General features: G+C 39.2%; 1 protein-coding gene across 3 annotated transcripts in view; it reads left to right on the forward strand.

The window, feature by feature from the left end:
- Positions 1-2,105: 2,105 nt before the first annotated feature.
- The window catches only part of LOC125487159 (nucleotide-binding oligomerization domain-containing protein 1-like), a 46,139-nt gene continuing 21,531 nt past the window's right edge, over positions 2,106-26,713 (forward strand). Inside the window, exons 1-2 of one of the 3 annotated variants that reach the window (XM_048617556.1) lie at positions 2,106-2,226; positions 24,277-24,567. In XM_048617556.1, coding sequence (XP_048473513.1) covers positions 2,215-2,226; positions 24,277-24,567 — 303 coding nt within the window. In that variant the 5' untranslated portion in view covers positions 2,106-2,214. Of the gene's footprint in view, positions 2,227-6,384; positions 6,489-19,583; positions 19,829-24,276; positions 24,568-26,713 lie in introns of those variants that run through there. The other 2 variants (XM_048617569.1, XM_048617563.1) reach the window with 2 other exon arrangements.

A 26,713-nucleotide genomic window follows, 5' to 3' on the forward strand; every position in this document is an offset into this window, starting at 1 on the left:
AGATGTTTTGCAGGGAATGGAGGGGGGAATGGAGAGAAGGGGAACCTCAGAGAACTGCATGAGGAGGAGTTGCACTGGAACAGGAGTAACCTGGGGCAATGTTCTTGAGGGGCCGAATGGGGAGGGGAGGGGGTGTCCTGTTCTGCGTGAGTTGGGAGTTGAGAAGGCCCTGAGGGGGATGAGTGAGTAGGAGTGATAATGAATTATGTGTTTGGAGGGATGGAGAGAGGATCCTGAGACAGGCTTATGAAGAAGGGAGAGAGAGAACCGAGGGGTTGTGATAGGGAAACAGGGTAGATGGGAGACTGGCTAGAACTTTTAGAGCAGATTGGGGCCTGGGCTAGAGAGAGTGGCCTGGCGTTTGTGATGGCAACAGTGGGGAGCCCTTACGTGTACATCCTAAAACAAATTATCTGGCCGTGACCACTTTACTGAATTCAGACATCTTGGCTATGTGCAGTTTGGGTGCTGCAGCCCCCACATTAAAACAGAGACTAAATGTCTTTCCCTGTATGGTGTTTTTGATATCCTGAGTTTATGAAAGGTGTGGTACGAATATAAATCTTTCTTTAATGCCATGCCTGGCACTTTGCTGAGAAGACAAATCCAATTATCTTCTTGTTACTCAACTTAGTGACTATGTCACAGGCCATTGAGTTGGAGAATACTGTTATGTATAGTTCAGATAGGAAAGGAGTGGCAAGCTTCTCTCCCTGGGAACTTTAATGAAGTAATTGGGTTTTGCAATAATCCAAATTCTTGCATTCAAATACCACAGATTATCTGATTTTATTTCATTTCGCAATTTGCCATGATGTGGTTTGATCTTTTAACTCTGGAACACTAGCCTACTATGATGATCCCAGGGACACCAAACACGTTGCAAACATGATACACATTTCTACTCGTATGCTGTTAAACTGCTTAAAAACAGAAAGAACTGGCAGATGCTGTAAATCAGAAACAAAAACAGAAGTTGCTGGAAAAGCTTAGTGGGTCTGGCAGCATCTGTGAAGCTTTTCCAGTAACTTCTGTTTTTGTTCCGGTTAAACTGCATGTTGTTATTGCACGTTGAAGAAAAGCTAATTTAAAAGTAGCAGCAGTGGAGGTTATCTTTTACTCCATGTTACTGAATGTCAGTAACCAAGAGTTTCTTTTTACAGATCAAATCGGTCAGTTATGAATAATGCATTTGAGGACTATTCAGAAAAACAACATTTTAAGTCATTGCATAGCAACTGTATGAGCTAATTCGAGAGGAAATGCAATACCTCCTCCACAGAAAGGTTATTGCATAATCAGATGAATAGTGTGTGTTTTCCAGCTGCAGATAGTTTTTCCATGCATTACAGGAATTTATTCCCTTTGAAAACATAAACATACTCACTTAAAGGGAAATAGATTCTTATTTTGGGTCTAACTGAACATTTACAGCGGATGTTATTTTCTTCTTGGATCTTGGATAAATATTCATGTTGACTTAGATTGAAATTACAGCACAAAACAAGTTAATCATGTAACTTGCATTTTGTTATAATCAGTTAAAGAGTCATGGAATAGCTCCCTTCCTTTCATTTGAGAACATGTGTTTCTGATTGATTGCTAATTCAAGGGGTGTTTAACTATTTAGATGTGGTATAAAAGACACACAAACAGATTTCTTTTAACATTTTAAAAAAGAAAGGGAAATAGTATTATACCTAACCTGCTTTAATTAAAATAATAAAATGAGTTCTCTCTTTCATACACTCACGTACTCAACAACAAGCATACAAAAGTTAGAATGATTAGGTAGATTAAGCTGTCTTTTTGGAGTCTAGTAAAAGTTAAATGCATATGGGGCTTGTAGATTGATGACTTGGATAGTTTCAGGTTGAGCTTGTTGGTCCCTCGGGATTCAGTCGCGAGATTAATCAAATATGTTGATCGGTAATTTTTATCTGTCTTTCTAGTGCTAGCAGCTACTGAGCTACTTCTCAACACAATGCCTGTGGATGAGTGGCAGGTTGGCAGACAGGACTCAAACTTGCAGGCCAAAATGAGTAAAAGACCAATAGTGCACCTAGGGATTTCTGCTTCTTCAGCATCTCTGTTTTGTGGCCTGGAGAAAAGTAATTTCTAAAATATGAAATAGAACTACTTGGCTTGTCAGATGATCTTCCTTCCGCCTGATCATTTATCCAAGGATGGAGATAGCTAGTGGATTCCAGGTATATGGATTACATGGTAAGATTGTTTGGGTTAATTCCTTTCTCAGCAAAAGATCAATGACTGAGATACTTTGTCTAATGCTTGGCCCTCAACTGCTTGATCACCGAGATGTTGTCTGGATGCTTTGTCAATGGGTTAGGCGATGTCCCTTTTTCACTCTTTCAAGTTAGTTGTTTCTTGTGGAGTTTTAATAGGCTGACTCTATTTCAATTTTGTGAACGTGAATAGATAATATACATATTAATGTAACTGTTGGAATTAAGATTTCAAAAGAGAGGTAATAGGTGTTGGTTACACCTATGAGGGCTTTTTAAAAGAAAAACAAGGACATTCTTAGTAGAACAGTGATCTAAACCCAGCATTTTGTCACAAAGCAAGCAATTCAGTTCCCTGTGGTGTTAACAGAACAATGCTTATACTTTTGAATTTACAATAGATACGGAAAACATATCTTTGTTTTCAGTTCAGAAGAATCTTGGATTGAGCAAGTTTTTGTAATTCAGTTCAGAAACACCAGGGTTGAGTTCAGAAACAAGATTAGATTCTCCCTTGAAGTAGTTCAGGAAAACAGTACCCCTCAACAGAGGGGTTCAGTTTGTGAATCTTCCAATCCAGGGGAGTTTGGTTAGAAATTTGAAAGAGAATGTTATTAGAACAGAGGAAATTTAGACACTCAGATTTCTGGCTTGTCAAATTGTCACCCCAGTTCAACGCACAGCAACTGCAAGGAGTCGGTTAAGTAGAAAGTTAAGGAATTCAGAAAGGGTTGTAATTTCACTAGTCTTGAATCTCTAATGGATTTAGTTGTTAAACAGTTACAAGTTTGTTTTTCAGTGTGATTGAAGATCATTCAGTCTTCTATATCTAGCTTATTTTTCTTTTGTGTAATAAACCCTTTATTGTTGATTTTTAAAAAAACTGCAGCCCAAAGTGAATATGTTTCATACACTAACCACCACGTTCTAACAAAAAAAAGTCAAGCTGGCATTTATTCTAGGATCTGAAGTGTCTAGCAGTACTATTAGCTAGGATCATAACTGCTTTGAAATTCATGATTCACAGTCATGCAAAGGTTAAGCCATCTTAGAAGCTGCTATTAGTCATTAGAATACCATTTCAGTCTTTTAAAATTCAATTAGCAGTTTTTGGCTAGAAAATACATAAAGTAGTTTTGAACAAAAACAAAGTTGTTGGAAAAGCCCAGCAGGTCTGGCAGCACCTGTGAAGGAAAAATCAGAGTTAACGTTTCGGGTCCGGTGACCCTTCCTCAGAACTGATGGTGGCTGGGAAAACTTCAGTTTATATGATTTTATAAAGTGGTTTTGATATTATTCATGACTTTAAGTTAGTTTATGTAGCATCTTTAACAAAACAAAATATTCCAATGTCCAACTGGCCAATACCAGTGATTATGACTTCATGAGCCTATCAATGTATCCTTCTATTTCTTTTCTCCCTCCTGCATTATGTAACCTGTCTTTATGTGCATCCATGTTATTCACCTCAACTACTTAATGTGGTTGGAATTTCCATATTCTAGCTACTTTGTCTGGGTAGATAAGTTTCTCTTGCATTCCTTATTGGATTTATGAGAGAATACTTGAAATTTATGACTCCTAGTTTTGCATTCTATCTAAAAGCACCAATATCATCCCTTCCCGACTAGCCTGTCAAATCTCTTGATTTTGAAAACTACTTTCAGGACATCCCTCTGCCTTTTCTTCTTCTAGAGTAAAGAGCCATGGCCTTTTCAGTCTTGCCTGCCAGTTGTAAGATTTCTCTTCTGGTATCACATTTGTGTTATGACTAACTCGGGAAGCAGGCAAAAAATCAAGCCACCCTATTCCCAGAGTCATTACAAAATTTAAAGTATGTGCAGTTCTCCAATTTACCTGACCTTCAGATCCAGATTAATAGAAAGTTTCTGCACTGAACAAGAATCACAAAATATCACAAGTACTTAGACCTTCCTGTAGATAAACACTTATAAACCATTGACATGTAATACTACAAATTTAAACCCCCCCCACACAACCTTATGTACACACACACACACACACACACACACACAGACACACACACACGCAGACAGGGTAAAATAAATTATGGACAGTTCAGAAGTCTTCGTTCCCAGGTTTTTTTTTTGTTGAGATTATCTTAATCACTCTTCTGCTGCTCAGTATGTTGTTTCAGTCATCTTTCTTCAGTTGCTTCCACTGTTTAGTGGCTGATCCCTTTATAAAAAGTCTCTGACTGTAAGTTATGGCATTCAACCACTAATGATAGAAAGATAAACAGGTTTTCTTCACATTTATAATATACTGCAGAAAATAGAGAGTGTGTTCCTAAGCTGGGAAGAACCAAACACTACTGTCTCTTGTTATTTGTTCCTGGCTCCAATCTGTTCATTCACCTGAGAACCAACCTTGCAGTTTGTCCCAGGCAAAAAGGTCCCTGTCATTGATGACTGGTCACTAGCTCATAGACCAGTCAACATCTTTTGCCAGTAATGGCTACACTTCTACACCCGCTCAGCTCCAAATTGTCTGCAACTCAAAATCCAATTCATGCTTGTTCAAACAATTGTTTACACAATGCCTGGCTTGGGTGTCAAAATTGCAGCCACTCTTTCAGATTTTGAAACAGATTTGTCTCATTTTAGCCCCAACTTTTAAAAAAAACGCAAAATACAAAGGATTCTGACAATGATAAATCTCTCTTGGATCTTCTCTAGTAACTATATAACTTTGTACAGACTGTGCGCATGACTTGAAAAGGCAAATATTTGTTAGGCTGCATGATACATTAGAGGAATAGGACTAATTGGACCGCTTTCTGAAAGAGTTAGCACAAGTATTATGGCCTGAATGTCCTCCTCTTGTGCAATATGAATCGATTGAGTTCCTCACTTGCTTCTGATACTCTGATTGTAGATTCCAAAATTTGACAGACCTGGAACCTCAAAGAGCTGGAATTGATATCTATATATGAGTGGAATAATGGAGCATTGTATGATGACAGTAGACCCTCTATTACTTGTACCTGGGTCAGATTCTCCATTTTTCAAAGCACTGTGAAAGCAGCTTCCGCCACATGGACTCCATCAGTTTAAGAAGAGGACTACAGTCAGGAACTGACAATAAATGTCATCCATCTCACCCATGAATTCTAAAAAAAAGCAAAGACAGCTGCAGATAGTGTATTGAGGGCACTGAATTCTGCAAATGCTTCTTTACACATTCCACTGAAAGGACACACTACAACATATGCTCTGATCATGCCCCTGCATTCAACCATTCTAAGCAGCAATTTGCATAGTTCAAGTGAGAATATGGATATTCGCAGTTGTAAGACACAGTATACACACACACACGCACTTTGAAATGCCATGACAATTTTAGAGAATCTTTACCAATGTGAACTGCAGTCAATTAAGAAGAGTCATAACCACTTTTTTGAGGGCAATGAGGGATGGATAATAAATGCTAAACTAGACAATGATGCCCATTCATGCATTACAGCAGTGACTACAGCTTAAAAGTACAGATTGGTTGTAAAATGCTTTCAGATGGCTTGTGGTTATGAAAGGTGCTATACAAATGCAAGTCTCTTTTATTCCTATCCCACAAATGAATTAAAACTGCTTTTTGATGATTCCAACAAATATATTCACATGTTCTTTTGTATAAAGAAACATTTGTGACAAAACTAAGATGATGATAAATAGACCTGGAGTTTTTTTCATATATGTGCCTTTTGCTGAAACAAAATTAAAAAAAAATTTAATACTTTTTCTGGATTCTTCTAATGGATTTTATGTAGAACTGAGAAATATAAAACCTTATGTGTAGAATTCATGTTTTGTTACAAATGAAAGAGCTCTATTCAAGTCGTACAACCATCTATGAAACGGTCAACAATCTCTATACAAAGTTTGCAATGATATCCTGAGAGGGTAAAGGATTCAGTTACATAATTATTTTGAGTCAGTGTGAAGGGTGTGGAATGCTGCAATAATTGTTGTCTCTGCATACGAGAGAGCGGATATTCTCACTTGACAACTGCGTCATTAGAGCTTTCAGACATGCATATTGTAAGTTTTGCTTTCAGTTCTTCTGGCAGCAATCCATATTTTGCTGGGCATTGCTACAAGTAAGACCTCATTTCCTGCAAAGGGCTGCAGGAGTCACATTGTCATTGGGCAGAAGAACAGGACAGATAGATAAAAGTGTGTGTTGCTGGGCCTCGTGTACAGGGCTGCTTATTGAAAATGATGTGTAAGTACAGGAGCTTATTCTAAGCCATGTCAGTTTGTGCAATTTGCGCTCCAGGATATTTTAACTGGGATTTCTGTGTTAATGTTAATCAGGTTTACGTCAGTGCAGCTTATTCACTTTGGGATAAAAACTGGGTACAAGAAATTTTAGAACGATCAATGGAGCCTCATGTGGAGCAGATGTTCAACATGTTATGTTGGAAGATGGGCTGCATTACTGGGGGAGGGGGGGAGGCTGATGAGATTTTCCTTCTGTAGGGGTTGTGGGGGAAATCAGAAGGTGAAATAGCTAACAAGGGTTTAGGGGCATGAGAGCCTACCTTCTAACATGTGCAATCCCTAGGGTCTGACACAAGAAAGGCATGGAACCTCCCTGCATGCTTATCACAATCTTGAGCTCTGTGCTTCTCCAGTTCTGACCTCTAGTGCAGCACTTCCTTTGCCACACCATTGGTGTCGGTGCCTTCACCTACCTTAGTCTGGGAATTCAATCCTTAAAACCTCCCTGTCTCTCCACCTATTTTCCATACTTCTATCTTCCTCTCTGACCAAGGTTTTGATAATCTGACTTACTTCCCTTGTGGCTGTGTGAAAAATAAGGATACATCCTAATCCGGTATTAAAGTAGCTAAATAAATGTAAGTGGTCAATATTGAGAGAAAGTTTCTAAGGAAAAAGTTGCTCAGAATGTGATTCCCTGTCAAGGCTAATATTTGCGGCCTGTTCTAGCAGTTTAAAGTGGTGGTGACTTTCTTCTTGAACCTCTGTTGTCGATGTGGTTATTCTGTGCACTGATTTAATGCAACTGTGTGGTTGTCTGGGATACTTCAGAAAACAATTGGGAGTTACCAATCATAGTACAACACTGGAGTCACACATTGACCAAATGGTGTGAACACAGCAAGTTTCCTTTCCTACATTAGTAAACCAGTTGTGTTTTTACAATATTCTAACTGCTTTAATGTTTACTTTCACATTACCAGCTTTTTATTTCTCAGTTTGTTGAAAGCAGAATTCAGATACTGCCTTGGTCAGATCTGAACTCAAATTATTCGTTCAAGTTTCTAGTTTGCAATGAAGTGATATAAACGTTGCAGTACTATGCACATAGTTTATAACATGAAGAATTGTTGTGTTTTGTTTGAAAGAAAGACAATGAAAGGCTTGCATTTATACATCACTTTTACATCCCAAAGTGCTTTTATAGCTTTTTAAAATATTTGTTCATGTGATGTAGTCATTGCTGAATAGGCCAATACTTATCGGCCATCGCTACTGCCTTTAAAAAGGAGGTGATGAGCTGCATATTTGACCCGCTGCAGTCCTTCAGGAAGGGACTTACAGGATTTTGACCCAGTGACAGAGAAGAAATGGCTATTATAGTTCTAAGTCAAGACAGTGTGTGGCTTGGAGAGAATTTGTAGGTGATGGTGCTTCCATTTATTTGCTGCCCTTGTCCTTCTAAGTGTTAGCGGCTATGGGTTTGGAAGGTGCCATCGAAGAAGTCTTTGTGAGTTGCTGCCATGCATTTTGTAGATAGTACTCGCTCCTGCTGCCACTGTGTATTGGTAGAGAAGTGAATGAATGCTGAAGGTACTGGATGGGATGCTGTATTCTGAAAGCTGTTGAGTTTCTCGAGTCTTTGGTGGAGCAGCACGCATCCAGGCAAGTGGCAAGTCATAAACTCATGGAGATCTACAGTATGGAAACAGGCCCTTCGGCACAACTTGCATATGCTGCCCAGTTTTCACAATTAAACTGATCCCATTTGGTTCATATCCCTCTATACCTATCCCATCCATGTACCTGAGCATTCCATCACTGTCCTGAATTGTGCCTTGTCAGTGCTGGAGAGGCACTAAGGGGTGCAGCAGATGAGTTACTCATCACAGAATTCTAGCCTCTGATCTGCAGTTGTAGCAACCGTATTGTATATGGTTGATCCAGTTCAGTTTCTGGTCAGTGATAACCCAAAGATAGCAGGAGATTCAGCATTGGTAATGCCATTGAATGTCATGGGGAGATGGTTAGATTCTCACATGTTGGAGCTGGCAGATGTGTAGCATTAACGTTTCTTGTCATTTATCAGTCCATACCTCGATGTTGCCTGAGAGTGGCTGCATATGAGCATGGAGATGGTATAAAAGGATGCCATTCGACTCACCTTGTCTGTCTGTGAGAGAGTCATGACTGGTGTTGATCATTGTGCAGTCATCAGCAAACAGCCCCATTTTTGTGCTTAAGATGGAAAGAAGGCTACTTATGAAAATGCTCAAAGTGCTTGAGTAGAGAAAACAATGCTGAGGAACTATCTTGAAGTACTTCTAAATGTAATCACTGGTGTAATGTAGGAAATGCTCCTCGGAAAAGTCTACTGTGCTAATTTTACCTTCATGGTTGACCTTGCACTATATTTGTTCAGCGCATTAATACGTTCTGATTTTTGATTTTTCTATTGTCGTATATGCTCATGTAAAAGTAAATCTTGTGAAAACCAACCCAATGATTTTTGGCCTAAAACAATATAACTCTTTTACACACCTCATGGAAAAGTTGACCTTAGTTTTTCAGGGATCAAAGTCCAAAAATTTCAGAACCCAAGTATAATCCTAGAGATGGTGGGGCCTTGGATAGTGTTGTAGAACAGAAGGACCTAGGGCTTCAGGTACATAATTCTTTGAAGTTTGCATCACATATAGACAGGGTGGTTAAAAAGGCGTTTGGCACGCTTGCCTTTATTGCTCAGACCTTTGAGTATGGGAGTTGGGACGTCATGTTGAGCTTGTACAGGACATTGGTAAGGGCTCTTCTAGAATACTGTGTGCAGTTCCGGTCGCTGCCTTGTGGGAAGGATATTATTAAGCTGGAGAGGGTTCAGAAGAGATTTACCAGGATGTTGCCGGGTGTGGAAGGTTTGAGTTACAAAGAAAGGCTGGGTAGGCTAGGACTTTTTCACTGGACTGTAGGAGGTTGGGAGGCGACCTGATAGAAGTTTATAAAATAATAAGGGGTATAGATAGAGATAATGGCAGTTGTCTTTTCCCTAGGATGGGGGATTTCGAGACTTGAGGGCACATTTTTAAGAGGAGAGAGATTTAAAAAAGACAGGAGGGGCAAATTGTTTACACAGAAGATGATTCACGTGTGGAATGAGCTTCCTGAGGACATGGTGGAAGTGGGTACAATTGCAATGTTTAAAAGACATTTGGATAAGTACATGAAAAGGAAAGGTTTTTCGGTTATGGATGACGAGCAGGCAGGTGGGCCTAGTTTAGTTTGGGATTATGTTTGACATGGACTACTTGGACTAAAAGGTCTGTTTCCGTGCTGTGTGACTCTCTGACTTTACGACTGTGTTAATGATTTGATTTTTATGATAAATGTATCAATAAATTAGTGCTTAAATGTTTACATGTAAGTTCTGCTTCTATTTATTCAATTATTAAAGTGATCAAATTATGAATGTCAAAGTATAGTTTGATTAGTTTTAATTTACCAGTAATTATTATAACTTATTCTTTAATTGTTTTGATTTATTATGATCTTTTTTGGATTTTGCTTGGGCCTAGAGCAGGCGCACAAGCCAATCCTTGGAAAACACTACCTGTGTAAAAGTTGGCACAAGGATTTTTGTCTTAAAAATTGATCCAAACATTTTTACTTTTACATGTGCTTATATGGGAATAATTACAGAAGTTAACATTTTGTAAAATTTATGCCCCAGTGTTTTTTTAATTGTGCTTTCAGTATTAATGTAAAACAGGTTTCAGTAGGTACAGCCCCCTAATTCTGGGAAAGATTTTGTGCTAAAAGCTTTGAAATGATCAGTGGGTGGATCTAGTGCTTTCCAACTAGAAGATTTCTGACATACGTAGTTGTAATTGTCAGCTGGAAAATTGGCGAGGGATTGAGAGGAAATGCTTCTCACTCCATGTGTCGTGAAGGAGATCAGAGAGTGAATTCACTAACGACAGGTTCAGAACCTGCTTCCTCCAAATGCCCGTGTCCTGGACTCTGACACAGAAATTCCTCTGGATCTATAACCCTCCGCTGATTCTGGTGTCTTCATCCCTGTCGCTTCCCCTTTGCCACTGACAGTTGTTCCTTCAGCTGTGCCTGGACCCTTTGCTCTGGAATTCCTTCCCTAAATATCTCTGTCTTCATGATCACAGAATTACAGAAGTATTATGGTGCTGAAGGAGGACATTCAATTCACATTGTCTGTTCTGGATCTCTGAAAAGTTTACTTTAGTGCCAATCTCCTGCCTTTCCCCTGTAACCCTGCACATTTGTTTCTGTTTAAATGATCCAATTTCCTCTTGAGTGTCTTGACTAAACCTCAACCACACTTCTAAGCAGAGCATTCTAGACCCTAAATACTTGCTGAGTGAAACGATTTATCACACAATGATCCTTGAGACACATTTCTTTAACTGAGCTATTGGTCCTCTGTCCCATTCATGGCTTATGTTTAATCCTTTGTCTGATAACACTTCTGTGATTGTGGTAAAACCATTAGATAAATACAAGTTGTTATTGAGGTAAAAGGACTCTTAAAACAATGTCATTATGTCTAGGTTGGTGAGACTGACATTAACATCCCATCTTTTCGTAGGAGAAAAATGTGGTAGCCTTTCTTCTTAAACTGCTGCAGTCAATGGGGTTATTCTGTGTACTGATCTAATGTGGTTGAATTGCTTCTTTGGCTATTCCAGGGGACAGTTAAGAGTCAACGACATGGCTGTGGGACTGGTTGAGGATAACAGTGTCCATATCTAAAAGACAGCTCTAAATCAGTCGTAGTTTTATGATGGTTTTACAGTCTCCACCACTGATTTGCAAGTTCTCTCTTCTTTTGGTTTTTGAACATGAGGCCATCACAATGCTGGTTGATCCTGCTTCCCATCAACCACCACTTTTTGATTTGATGGTCAGTTATGCAGCCGGAGACCATTTGCTGATAGCCTTCCCTATTTGTGCAGGCTGAGGACCAACACCAATGTATGTTGGTTTTCCTACACCAATGGCTAGTCTCTTCCAAGGTGATCTCTTCAACTGGGCTATCAATTTCCTGATTTTCAAAAAATGAGTGCAAAAACTGTCACTGTGGTTCAAATTATTGTTTGTAACCCTCGAAAACTACTAGTTTAAGCTTCAGGATTACTAGTATGATAACAAAACCGTTGCACAACAACCGGTATACCAACAGCTCACAATATGAAGAGTTAGAAAGTTTTGTTTAAAAGAGAATAGAATGAAAGGCTTGCATTTCACAAAACACCATTTCCTAACACTCATGAACTACTTTTGAAATGGACTCGCTGTTGGAAGATATGGAATGCTTCTTTGAAAGGTTTAATGTGGTAATTTGAGTTTCAATATTTGTTTGTCGAGCTGCTTATTACATTTGGATTTTTCATGTGTTCTGTTAATATGCTGAACATTTACTTGGGTTAAGTTAAGATGGGCTGACTGTGTTTTAAATTGGGATAAAATGATCTTTAGCTGTGCCTAATATTGTGTTATTGTTGACAATTAAGAAAGAGGAAATGATCTAATGGGCTGTTGCTCAAGTTTGGCCAGCTCTGGCAGCACTCCCTTTCAGAATATTCTTTGAGAGTAACAGGTTCTGTTATCTCCTAAAAGAAGTATTTCTGATTCACGGCTGATATATAAAGAGAAAAGAACTTGCGTTTTGTAGTGACTTTGACACATCAGGACGTTAATTGCATAAAATCTCTAAACAAATAGTTGACTCAGCACGCCAGATCAAAAATAACTGATGGACAATAAGACCTTTCACCTACTAATTTAGTAAGATAAAGCCCCGACACTACAGATTAGATAGATATGGTTCAAAACATTATAATTGGGAAGCAAAGTCAAGAGAAGAATTTTTGTGTTGCACAAAAGCTATTTTTAAAAGATAAATTTGCTTCTGTATATTTCTGTTATTTGAGAAGGAAATAGCATGTTTGAAGGGAAATTGGCGATAGCTTTCCATTATTTCCACCCTGCACATTCACAGATATTGAAATGCTTTCCTATTTTATTTGGCATCTCACGGACCAGGGATGTATCAGTCTGACAAGCCATGACTTTCATAGTCACTTCACCAGCAGTTGCTTCTTCCAATTTCATCAGCTGCTTGCACATATGTATTGGTGGTATTCGAGTTAAGAAATTGGCCTTCATTCCCTCCTGATTTTTGGATGATTGAAATACATTGGATGCCATAATTGGTAGAGTTTGATTATCAGGCCTTCGGGGAAACCACCTAAAACAGCCAATATGTGAATGTAATGATGAACCTAATGCCTGAATTAGATCTCCTCCGAAGAACTGTGCAGCATTTTAGGTTAAATGGCTAACGTGCAGCTTGGAATAATGTCTGCAACACTGTTTTGATTCCCATTCTGGGAGAGGTAGACTTGGACCAGCCTCCTGGCTCTGCTCTTGAGAGTGGGAGACAACTGCAAATCAGTACTGACAAAAGTTGCCCAGAAAATGGCTTGGGAAGAATTATCAGCAGATAATGAACCAAGAAGCTGCCTTCAGACAGAGCGTAGTATAATGTGATTTAGGTGCTGCTCATGTTTTAGTTGTGGTTGGCAAAGATGGATGGTTTGGGATATTTTACTATATTAAAGGCAGTATATAAATGTAGGTTGTTGTTGTAGCAGCACACAGCTGCCACTAAAAATATAGGCCTATTTTAAACGCTGATACACGAAGAACAGAAACGTGCCTCCTAGTTTCACAGCACACCTGTGAACCATTGTCAACTTACAACTGGGCCCCAGGCCCACTTTTATGAAATACATCTCATGGACACACAAAAACTAAGCAAGAAAGATCAATCAATGACATACTCAGGAAATTTAAGGTTAGTATTAGGTTAAAAGAAGAGGCTTAAAAGGTTGCAAGAATATGTATTAGGAACATTTTAGAAACCAGTAAATGGCCATGAAAAAGATGAAAAGGGAAAAAAAGATTGAAGCAAATTAGCAAGGAATAGAAAATTGGATTTGAGGACCTTTACAAGTATAGTAACAGAAGACAGTAGCTAATGTAAGCATTGATCCCTTAGAAGCAGCGACAAGAGAAAACAAGAAAATGGCAGAGGTATTGAACAAATATTTTGTTTGTCTTCACCATAGATGATACAAGTTGCGTACCAGAAATAATGGGCAACCTAGATGCAAAAGTGGGTGAGGGAATTAGAAATTAAATAGCAGAGAAAAAAGTACTGAAGACATTTTAGGAACTAAAACCCAACAAATTCCCAGGATTTGATGGCAGCATCCTTCATTATAAAAGAATTGGCTGCTCTTAAGGTCAACTCTTATTGATACGGATAAGTTGCAAAGTTGTAATGCACGCTGCATTTCAAAGTAAGAGTATAAAGAATATAATCAACATGTGACTATGGAAACTCTCCACAGACATAGATCAATCAAATACATATTTTGGATACCCAGACTTCAGAATTACTGTCAGAAAACTGGTTAATCTAATTTTAAATTGGCAGTACTAGACTGGCCCTGTTATTCAGTGGCAGTTCTATGATTGGAATCATGTTGAAGCTTTGCAGCTGTCATTTTTGCTTTCAAGTTGGATCCCATTTAAGAAGTATTTCTGACTATGAAGTCTTTGGAAGAGATAGAGGTTGGAAGGCACAATAACATAATTAACCAAGAGTTCAATTAACACAGTAGAATGAAGGAGGTTTTTGAAGGTGGTGTTTAAACTGTGTCTCCAGATTGAACTAAAATAAGGAGTCTAGGTGCATATTTTGACAATAAAATAGTAAAGAAAGAAAGAGAATATTTCATTATTTTTATTCATTCATGAGATGTGAGTATTGCTGGCTGGACCAGCATTTGTTGCCTATCCCTAGATAATCTTGAACTGAAAAGCTTGTTACATTATTTCAGAGGACTGTTAAGAGTCAACCACATTGCTATGGGTCTGGAGTCATATGTAGGCCAGACCAGGTAAGGATGGCAGTTTCCTTCCCTAAAGGACATTAGTGAACCAGACAGGTTTTATTGCAATAGACAAAAGTTTCATCATTGTCATTAGACTTTTAATTCTGGATTTTAAAAAAAATTGAATGCAACTTCCACCATCTGCTATGATGGAATTTGAACCTAGGTCCCTCAGATGTTACATGGGTCTCTGGATTATGAGTCCAACACCAATACCACTACCTCCTTTATAGAGTGCTATTTTAGATCTCAGGATGGTCCAAAGCATTAACAGACAATAAGCACTTCTGAAGTGTAGTCAAAATTATAAAGTGGAAAAATGAAACAAAAAATAATGTGTAGAAAAGGTTGGACCAATCAAGACAGGATGTAAGAAATTAATGTTAGAATAATTGTTTTTACTTTCCACATGCAAAGAAAGAACGTGCATTTATGTAGCATCTTCCATGACTTCAGAATGATCCAAAACACTTTACAGTCAATGAAGCACTGTTGCCACTGCTTTATTTAGGCTGATTGGTGTAAATGTGACGTACCTTCTATTACATATTTGGCCATTTTAAAATGTTAGTATTTTTACATTATTCCACTATCTCACAAAATTATACCAACTGCAGCCACTAATTACTGTAAACTGTAAATGCACTCCATTTCAAAGGGATTAAGTACACAAGTTAAAAGGCTGACTCTGTATATTTAGATAGTGCTAATATTGATAGTTAGAGTGAGAAGGGGGTTAACAGAGTACATTCAGAGCCTAAGAAAGGTGTTGGTCAGCTCAGTTAGCTGGACGGCTGGTTTGCAATGTAGAGGAATGCCAACAGCATGGGTTCAATTCCTGCACCAACTCAGGTTACCATGAGAGCTCTCCTTCTCAACACCTGAGGCATGGTGACCGTAGGTTAAACCACTGCCAGTCATCTCTCTCTAATTAGCAAACAGCCCTGCAGTCTGGTAAAACAATGGTGACTTCATCATGCCTGAATATCATGTAATATTAAACAAGAAATAACGCAATGCTAGATCTCATAAATGATCTGAAGCTAGGGTGAGGCATGAACCATTGTAACAAAATTAGGTTCAAAGGCAAAACGGAGAAAGAGACGAAAAATGAAACACCTCAGTGTATAAAAAAATCACATTAAAGGGGAATGTTCAGCTAACAACTCAGATAAATTGAAAAGGAAAAAAATGTTCATTTTTGATTGCTTGTCAAGCAAATATGTACCTATTTATACTCATCTATTTACCTCAGCAACGTCCAGTGGATCGATTGTCCAGTTGTTGGAAAACCAATGTATTAGGGTGGGGGTGGGAAAGGTGTTGCTGTGTCCTGATATTAGCCTTGATGCTACAAGGAGGTGCCTAGTGGATCATCACTGACGATGATTGCTGGGTAGTCAGCTACAAACGCCATTGGACAAGCTGACATTGTTTGAATGGGCCAAGAGAAAACATTTGAATGCAATTACTTGCCTGAGGTTGAGTGGAGAAAGCCTTTGCCATGTGCGAAGGTTAGAAATGACAGTTGACCTTACTAGGAAGCATAAACTTCCATTTATACAGCAAGTCTTTCTTTGAGGAAAGCTATATCCTGTTCTAATCTGTCAAAATGAAAACTGACCTGAAAATACACTCGTGTGTATCAGTTCCCTTCCTGCACATGACAAACTTCAAAAAAAAAGTGATCACAAGCTCAGGTCAGTGCAGTTGCCGAAATGTAAGCACTTTGTCTACAGAAATAGCAACTGATTTTTGTTTTCAGGAATTCATTACTGAAACAACTCTTATTTCTAAACTTCTCCATAGAATGCTATATATAAAGATTGCGCCTGGTGTGGAATGACCGACAGCAATAAGATACTTTTGGATTACATCCAGTCTCTAATTTTGATATTGAATAGACTCGCATCAGGAGGGGCTGAGTGCAGGTTATTATTTTGATTTGCCGAATTCTAACATTTTAATATTTAGCAACTAACTACTTTTGTCTTTCATGACTATCATTATAAGTATGTGCTGCTGTAGGTTATCGTCCAAATGCAGCACCCAGACACGTGACAGCCTTAGAAATTTGTTATTGTAAATTTTCAGATGCATGACCTGTGGCATGGACACAAACCAAGTTGAAACAGTAAGGCACCGAGATCAGTCTAACCCTGAGTTTCAAGATATATTAACATGAATTGGCTGAGGTCCAGGTGCGTTCTACACCTCTAGTAGTTAATCGTCCAATTTTACACTGTTCAACTGAGTTATGCCAAGATTATCTGATTATTATCAGGCTGCTATAGGTGGGAGCTTGGTGCATGCAAACGTACCTCCTCATTTCTTGTATTACATCAAGAAATGTACTTAATTGGCAGAAAAAGGCTTTGGTCTGTTCTGAAGTGCTGCACAGTGCAATGTGGATGCAAAGTTTTCTTTTTCACTAGTCTCCTGTCAGAGCACACCATCTAATTTATCCTGATGAAGGAACTGTATAAATATAAATATTGCAATGTAATCAGTAGATCCATGACTAAAAATACATTCCCTTAATTCTTATGAGCAATTTACATGCTGTTCCTGTCCATCAGCAAATCGTGTTATGGAGCTTTTCTGCCCAAGAGGGCAGATAGGGCCATGCATTAGCATCTCATACAAGAATCTCTGACCAGGCCACAATCCCTCTGACAGCATTAGCCCTATGCCTTGTGACTAATAAAGGAAGACGTGCATTTATATAGCACTGCTCATGATCACTAGCTGTTTCAAAGCACGTTGTTTTTAATAAAGAAAGATTTGCAGTTGCAAAACACTTTTCACAGTCGCCACAACAAAAATGCTTTGTATGCGGGTGAAGTGAAGTCACCACTGTAATATAGGAAGTGTAGCAGCTAATTTACACTCAGAAACGCAATAATTGATAGCAGCCTGATAATCTGTATTTTTAGATGGATAATTGTTGACCAGGGCACTGGGGAAACCTCCCCTGCTTTTCTTTGAAGTAATGTCATGGAATCTTTCACACCCACCCAGCCTGACCAACAGCCCCCAGTTTTAACATCTCCTCTGAAAAGTCAGATCGGAAAGGCAGCAATTCCAGCAGCAGCGACGGTATCTACGGCAATGGTGTCAGGAGCAGACAGCTGAGGTCTTCCCAGACAGCAAGATGAGCAAAGGACTCATCAAAGACTGCTGAACTTTTAACTTATTCCGTTATCTTCCTAGTTTAAACTATGAAAGACTTTAATGTAAACTGTTACCTTTTTTTTATTTTTCTACTAATCTATGAAGTAATGCTCAACTTTTTAACTCTCGTTTCTCTTACTACTTTGTACCTAAGCTTTCTTTTTGTACTTAAGTACCTTGGTACCTAAGATGGTGCCATGTCATAGAGTCATAGAGACATACAGCACGGAAACAGACACTTCGATCCAATTCATTTATGCCGACCAGATATCCTAAATTAATGTAGTTCCATTTGCCAGCATTTGGCCCATATCCCTCTAAACCTTTCCTATTCATATACTCATCCAGATATCTTTTAAATGTTGTAATTGTATCAGCCTTCACCACTTCCTCTGGCAACTCATTCCATACACACACCACCTTCTGTGCGAAAAAGTTGCCCCTTAGGTCCCTTTTAAACCTTTTCCCATTCACCTTAAACCTATGCCCTCTAGTTTTGGACTCCCTTACCCTGAGAAAAAGACCTTAGCTATTCACCTTACCTATGCCCCTCATGTTTTCACATCCCATGGGCCCATCTGTCCATGTCCAATGAGATGGCCTAGGAATGTAACTTGGACTTTTTTGAATTTGCTCTTAGCCAGGTTTATCACTAAGCACACCTTCTGAAGTCTACCAAATAATTATGATAGATGCTTCAAATGTTCCTTCCATGTGTGACTAAAAATCACCAGATTGTCTATGTATATCAAACAATTGAGTAATCCCGAAATGATTTTATTGGCTAGTCTTTGAAATGTAGCTGGTGCAGTTTTCATACCAAATGGCATAACTTTAAACTGGTAAAGTCCATTCAGTGTCACAGAAGCTGAAATTTCCTTCACTCTGTCAGCTAAAGGGACCTGCCAGTATCCTTTGAGTAAGTTTAGGTTCAAAATAAAAGTTGCTTGTCCCACTTTCTCAGTACAATCTTCCAGCATGGAATAGGATATGAATCAGATTCCATAACTGCATTGACATTGTGGTAATCAACACAGACTCGTTGGATACTGTCCGATTTTGGCACCAACAATATGGGTGAACTCCATTTGCTGCAACTCACTTCAAATATATTGCCTTTGAGCATGCTTTCAATTTCTTTTTGAACTTGTGTCAGTTTTAGAGGGTTAAATCTATAAGGACATTGCTTAATTGGAATGGCATTTCCAATATCTACATCAGGCATAATCATGTTTGTGCTTCACAGCTTATTCCCATATATCTCTCCATGTGATTATAATAACTTTTTCAGGTCATTTTGATTTTCTTCTGAAAGGTAACTCAATAATATATCCCAATTTTTGAGAACTTCATTATCCAATTTAATTTAAGGAATATCAAATTCAAATTTGTCTGCATTTAGTTCTTCACACTGAATTGCAACAAGTACCACATTCTCTTTTTTGTTTTCTTCCTCATCAAAATACAGTTTGAGCCTATTCACATGACACAATCTTGAGTTTTCCTTCTATCTGTGTGGCAACATTATACACTTTTCACTGTACTCCTGTACTTAAGTACACTTGACAATAAAGTTTAAATCTAAAAATCTGCATGCAGCATATCCAAAAGTGCCCTCTTAGTACTGCATTGGAGTGTCAGCCTTGAGTACTGTGCTCAGGCCCCGGAGAAAGACTTGAACCCAGGAACTTGTGGTTCAGAGATGTGTGTGCCACTGACTGAGTCATAGCTGACATAAAATGAGAATGAGGTACTATTTGAAGTTTAGTCACAAGTTGTGATGTCGGAAATGTGCTCCAGTCTCTGGAGGAGGACCTGAATCCTCCAAATTGAGAACAAGGGTGCTATCAGTGAGCCACAGCTGCTGCATTCAGACAACAAAAATAGCTCATAAATGTTGTTTTGTGAGACTCTTAAGGGCAAATAGGGACTCTTAGGGGCAAATAGGGAAGTAGTAGGGCAGGCACCAATCGGCGACAGATCAAACACGGAACTGTGAAAGTAATAGCACTGTCGACTGCACAAAGGATCTGCACGTTTTAAAAGTGTTTATCTGTATCCTACTCATGAGGATGAAGCTTCCCACTTCAACTTTGCCTTGAAAGTAGAAGATCTGGCTGTTGAGGTTGATTGAATATGCAATGTTTTTCAGAGGAACAGTGTTTGACATTTTGAGGTGAGCACTCTGGATTAAGGAAGCAAAGTTATCAGATCTACGCTGCTGGTTTTACAAAACAGGTGGCACTTCTGTTTAAGAATTGATTTGTGCTGATTGGTGGTGAGACAAGAAAACTCACGAAAGAGCTTCAGGCGATTTCTTAAACTTTTTTCCAGACAGGATAATGGCCTAGATCAGTGTTGGCCATGAGACACGTGATTAATTGGGAATCCGGATGGGGCTAATTGGATTTCTGATTAGTAAATAATGCGTTGGCAACAGGATGGCAATTGACACATTAACCTGCTGAGCATGTGAACTTTAACCTTTCTGCACATTGCTAAATTGCAGGATTCCAGGGAAAAGGCAGGAGATTTATCCTAAATCAACATGCTCAGAGGGCTGGTATAAGCAAAAGGGGCTGAGTGGCCTCTTTACACACTGTAACAATTCTCTGAAGGCGGAAAACAGCCTGAAAACTATTTTGATCTTTGTGGCTCCTTTAATTCCTTGGTTAATGAATGGTGGTAAATACCTGTTTAGTAAATATGTGTGTGTCAATATATTTATCTGGATTGTGTATAAGATGTATGAATTTAAGCAGAGTACATCTGTTAAAACAGTGCCATGGGGTGAGTTCTGAAGAAGTATCAAATGGGACTTGAAACATTAACTTTGTTTCTCTGTCCACAGATGCTGCCTGACCTGCTGAGTTTCTCCAGCATTTATAGTATTTTGATTTTATACTAGTCATTAATTTCTACTGAGTTTGGAAGTGCTACATGTATAGAATAGCAGTTTTGTGGAAACCAAGTGCTGAGGATGTAAAAGTGAAACAGATTTCAAACCATTGAGAACTATTTTCAGACTAACTTCCAGAGTAGCTGCTGATCATAGATTGATGACTAAAAGAAGGTCCCAGGATATCAGACAAAGTAACAGTTAGTGGGCCTTCAAAGTCAGATTTTGGAATGTTCCGTGGCTTGAAGAGGAAGAGACAGTTTTTCAAATTGCTCTGGTAGATTTTGTTTGACAATCTATAGTGAGGTCAGTTGTGTAAATATAATCACTCATATCCTCCATTGGTCTGCTGGAGCTATGTCGGTCTGTGAAACTCAATATGTTTAATATGCTTATTCAATATAAACAGCCTACTTCAAATATTCTGGAGGAAACTTTTCCGAAGACTCTGTGCTTCTGTAACTGCCTGCCCTTTCCTGTGTTCTACTTAATTGCTGCTGACTGTGCAACCATTTGAGTGACATACATAATGTGCATGTGTGACAGTCAGCCTTTCCTCTCAGAACACTGGGATGTAAAATTAAATGGCCTCTAATGCACTGGCAATAAGAACCGTTTTTTCTTACTTCCTTCTTTTCTGTTAGCCAAGTCTTTGAAAAGTATTCATTTCTGGGTATTTGAGGTTTATTTACAAATGCAGTGATCCTGATAACCTTGTATTTTTCGACACTTCTGAAAACGAAACATGATGCCTGTCTTTATTCACAGTCTGCGTCAAATTAAAGAAAGATCCCCTCCGCCACTCCACCCCATTGAGAAACAACAGGTCGTGTCCAGTTAGTCAGCCAAGTGAACTTCTATAAGCAAGATATGAGCTCTGTCTGGTATATCACACAGCACAGCAGGTAATCACTCAGTCATAGAGTTCTATAGCACAGGAAAAGGCCATTAGGCCCATCAAGTCTGTACCAGTCCAAAACAACCACCTAACTATTGTCATCCTAATTTTCCAACACTTATTTTAAACCAGAGATGCCGGAATGGACATAGGAAAAGTACAGGAAGCTCATTTTGCACCATTAAGCATGAACAAAAGCAGCCATTTTAGTCAAATGGTTTTGGGGTTGGGGTTTGGTGGAATTCAGTCATAGTCTATTGCAGTCGAATGCTTTGCCATTTGGTGTTTTGTATTCTTCTACTGACTGAAAAGTTGTATAAGTTTCTATCTGTAAAATTTTTGTTTTCATGTTAATGCCAGGAATTAGGCTATAAACCTCTGTTGGCTCTTAGTTCTGATCACCCTAAAAAGTGAAAAATTGGAACCAATACCTCAGAACACCTTCCTGCTTGAAAGCAGATGTTTGAAGAAATGTGTTTGTTAAGGACACAGTAATGCCATGACTTGCCACAGTCAGGTCGCCTCAGTTGTAAGTACTTTCAGGTTCAAAAAAGTTACTAAGCCTCCATGCGGAACAGCAAGGTCATGCAAAATCCAGGCCTTGGAGTTTTCACTGCCCGCTACCTGGTCCAGTCTGTCTGACCTTCACAGGGGATGGTGGAGAGGTTAGGTGGCCATCTTACTCTTGGGCCTCTTGAGGTCCCTGTCAGTTACTGCAAAGAATAAACAACAGTACAGCACAGGAACAGGCCTTTCAACCCACCAAGACTGCGTTGACACATAACGTCTTTAAAAAACCTTTTGTCTCCATGCGGTCCGTATCTCTTTCTTCCCTGCCTATTCATATATCTGTTAAGATGCCTCTTAAAAATCACTGTTGTATTTACCTCCAAAGTTTGATTAATGTCCATATCCTGCTGCTGTACTCGTGGCAGAGAGAGGGGGTATGCCTGTGAGAAATCCTGAAGTTTCAACAGCACAGGCTGCTGTCAGGCAAAGGCGAGGGAGGGATCTCCTTTTGGGGTTTTCCTAGTTCGGCCTATCAAGGTGGTTCTCCCTTTGACGTCTTTCCCCCAGACTCTTGAACCCAACCCTTCACAGCTTCAACCAACCCATCATCCCCACTCACCCTCCCATTTTGCTGTGATCTCTGACTCTGGCCTACCCCCAGCATTGATGATGGCCTTTCGTCCCAACAGTGGCTACTGGGGGTGCTTCTGGGATTGTAGAGCAAAGGGCCAATGTGATTGGCTGACAGCTGTCTAAGGCAGGAATTCCTCCTCAGAAAGCAGCAGAAATCTTTACTCAATGCAGTTGATGTGGCACCCAGCATTAGATTGTTGCAGGATAACCCTTGAGATCATAAGTGATTCCTCCCTGACTTTTGAGCCAGGATGGGATGGTGACCGTGGTGTCCCTTAGAATCCAGCCAATGGATTAAGTTCATGCATAAGCTTGCTGCCCAAGTTGGTATCATGTGGAGAAATTATGGCCCAGTTATATCTTTCTAATACTGTATGAGACTGACATTAGCATGGACATCTCATTCTAGTCAACATAGCTTTTACTATGGTAATTCAAGAAAAAGGAGTGGATTACTAGTTAGGGAAAGAAACAAATAAGGTCACTTCAAAGTGATTCTGAAATAGTGCCAAATTCTTGTCTGAATGGGAAGCATGGCAAGACATCAACCACAAAGACACAATATACTTTGAGGTATGTCATATATCATGATGTTGAAAATAAACACAGGCTCAGGAGCTCTTATCAAAGAATCAAAACCAAACTGCTGTGACAAAAAGGTACTGTTCAATCCATGGTTACTGTTCTTCAGGAAAAAAAAGAGGCCTAAATATTCATCAATGAACTCGGGACTGATGATGAAATGATTTCCCAGCTGCTTTAATCAAAGGATGAACAATGATTCTATCACCGAGTGACTGTAGCATGGGCCGGTTCTGCAAAACATTTGCAACATTCACTGAATTCATTTAAATAAATTCAGAAAGTTGCCACTGTTTTACCAGACCCTAGGGCTGCCCACTCTTTACAGAGAGAGAGAGAGATGACTGGTGGTGGTTTAACCTGAAGATCAACATGCCTCTGATGAGGGGAGACATTGGGAAGGAGAGTCCTTCATTGTAACCTCAGCTGGTGACAGGAATTGAACCCACACTGTTGGCATCACTGAATCACAAACCAGCTGTCCAACCAATTGAGCTAACTGACCCTTAAAACAAAACTGCTCTTCTTAAGAGTTATTGCCCCCTACAGTGGTGAAAGTCAAGTTGATCTTCATTGATAGGAAAGACCTACAAGACATTGTTTTAATTTTTTGAAAACGAGCAATTCTAAAGCTTTTTGACAAAGGTTCAGGCCAGTCAGTTTGTATGGCCAAGTGGTAGGTGATGCATTTACAGAGTAAACACTTAAAGAATAGGTACTTTATGAATAGACATGGGCAAACAGGGAGATCCAAGGGGTCATTTACCAAATTGCATGGAAATTCACTGACTTAGAAGAAGTAATACCAAGTATTATTATTTTATTTGGAGCTTCGAGTCCAGCGGGAAAGAGATAGAGTAATCTTAAATGCATGAACATTTAAAATAAAGAAACACACCGAGATGCAAGGATAGAGTGGATACTGGGAATAAGTGTGGATTTCTTTGATAAACAGTTTACTCAGAAACAATGGGCCAAGTGGCTGCTTTCTGGAAGTATCTGTTGTTTTGCATTGCTATCGCCTTTACAACATTAGCATGTTTTAATTGGTGTTAATATTTTCACTTTTATGCTTTTAACTAATGTATTACGATTTTTGTAGATGCATGATGTGGAATTCAAAAATGAACTCCTGCATCCCAGTGACCTGCTTGGCAAGGGAAGACTATTGAAGGATGCTTCTGCAACCATGGATACAGTGCTCCAGCCTGGGTTGCATCGAGTGTCATTAGTAGCAACACACTCATTTACTAAGTTGCTGAAGTTGCATCGAGAGGTCTTAGTTGGTTGTATCAAGAACACAGAGTGTGTGCTGAATAACCTGATAAAACATGAATACATTTCCACTGAAGAGGCTGAGATGTCCCAACAGCATCCTACGCAAGCAGCAAAGGTAATGACAGATGTTTATCACCTCATTGTTTGAGAAAGAGACAGAAAATGCCAGAAATACTCAAAAGGCTTGGCAGCTAAGAATGCACAGTGCTGCTTGGCTGAGAGTATAGATCTCTATCTGAGCATGGAAACAACTCTAGGAAAACTGTGTTTGACTTGTAGCTCTGGCTGTCTGATTTATTCTGCACAGAGTTTATTTATTCAAGACAAAGAGATTTGTAGTTTACGCTCTTAAGACTTTAAAGGTCCAGGATGATTTACTCTTTCTTTGGGCTATTGTTTAAAAAAAAAATGAATGCTTGCTTCTAAAACTTCTTTTTAACTCATCCTGTTGTCACCACGGGGTTCATTGGCCATTTCCAGTGTTTCACAGGTTGGCATGAAGGATATGAGAGGCCATGGTGGAGAGATGAAGGGGCATAGTTTGGCATGAATGATATGAGGGCCATGGCTGTGGAGAGGCATAGCCTGACAGGGACAGTATGAGGTTCCATGGCGGTTTGGATAGTGGCGTAGCTTGACATGGCGGTATGGATAAGATCTTTTGAACATACCTTTCCAAAAGATTCCTTCATCCAGTCTCTGGTTTGAAGCTTCTAATATTCAGTGAAACACAAGTTCTTTTAAAATCTGTCCCAACTCCTTGAATTCCGGAGGATTCATGGAATCTTCTCGATTTCATAGAAATCCAAGCCCAACTGTCTACGTTCAGATCCAAGGGCATAGGTGAGGGTCCAGGCCTAGCATGAGCAGGGTCCTGCAATATTTTGAAGGGACGGTGAATCTTTGAGTATAGGAGATGATGTGGTAACACTGGTGAGGGTAGTTCTGGAGCAAGTGCTGCTGTTATAGGGAGGAGGCATGCAGGGATATGAGAGATCTTTGAAAGAGAATCTGGGAGTAATGGGCACAGTTCATGGCTCAGGGAACACGAGGAGCACAAGTTAAGGATTTGTCAGCATAGACTGGAGCAGGAAGTTTTGCAGTTAATTCCATTAGAAAATAAAATTGAACAGGTTGGAAAATGTGCATGGTCTCAAACCTTCTCCATTCCTGGTGGATGGGTTAGGTTAAAACTATCCTAGTAATGCCACATATAAGAAAGAAATAAAACTTTGAGAATTTAATCTTTGGTTTCAACTAAAAAAAACCTCAAAATCCTGAAAGGAGTCAAGTTTTTTTTAATATATCTTTTCACTGCAAAAATGATATGCTGGGAAAGTCTGCAAAACCACACATACTTTGAAGACGTAGATGTGATTGGTGGGTCAGGCCAACTCATGATTGCTTAAAATATCTATTTGAGGCCCAACTCTTTTTGAAATGGGTCAGAAGTCACACGACACCAGGTTATAGTCCTTTGTCAGACTTCACCTGATGAAAGAGCAGCGCTGCAAAAGCTTGCGATTTCAAATAAACCTGTTGGACTATAACCTGGTGTCATGTGACTTCTGATCTTGTCCACTCCAGACCAACACTGGCACCTCCCCATCTTTTGAAATAGTCAGAGGCCTTGCAAAGGTGCTTTAATGAAGAATTTGAAATCTGGAAAAGGCAACTCATTGTGTAAATCATGTCGTTGTGACATTGGTAAGTTCATTGGTTTGAATGAAACGTTTAGAACTTTGTTCAACAGTATTTGGAAATTTTGAGGTGTTGAGGGGCAAGCAAAAGCACAAAGGGATTTTCTTTTAGTAAAGGAGTTTGAGTGATTTCTTTAGGAAAAGGTTTTATTTGTGAGATTTCTTTTTTGCATTACATATGTAGACATGTTTGAGATTTTTTGCATGATAAGTGTTCACTTAAAAAGTGTTACAGATAATAGTGTTTGTGAACAGGAGATTTTCGACTGATACAAGGAAGCACTGAAACTCGGGTCACCCTGGGTCTCCAATCCTAGTTTCAGAGGAAGAAATTTAATATGTGTTTGTATGACAAAGTAAATTAAAGCTGTCAATATCTCATGGGTAAAAGCACAATTGGATGTAGAATTGCAAAACAAGTGATCCCTGGCTTGACTGATTCGTAATTGGGAAGGTCAAATGTCGAGTTGAAGTCACTGGATGAATAATCCACAATCCCAGACTAATACCATGGGAGACAACAAGGTGCAGGGCTGGATGAACACAGCAGGCCAAGCAGCA

This window comes from Rhincodon typus, chromosome 2, assembly GCF_021869965.1.
Source record: "Rhincodon typus isolate 14 chromosome 2, sRhiTyp1.1, whole genome shotgun sequence".
NCBI classification, from domain to species: domain Eukaryota; kingdom Metazoa; phylum Chordata; class Chondrichthyes; order Orectolobiformes; family Rhincodontidae; genus Rhincodon; species Rhincodon typus.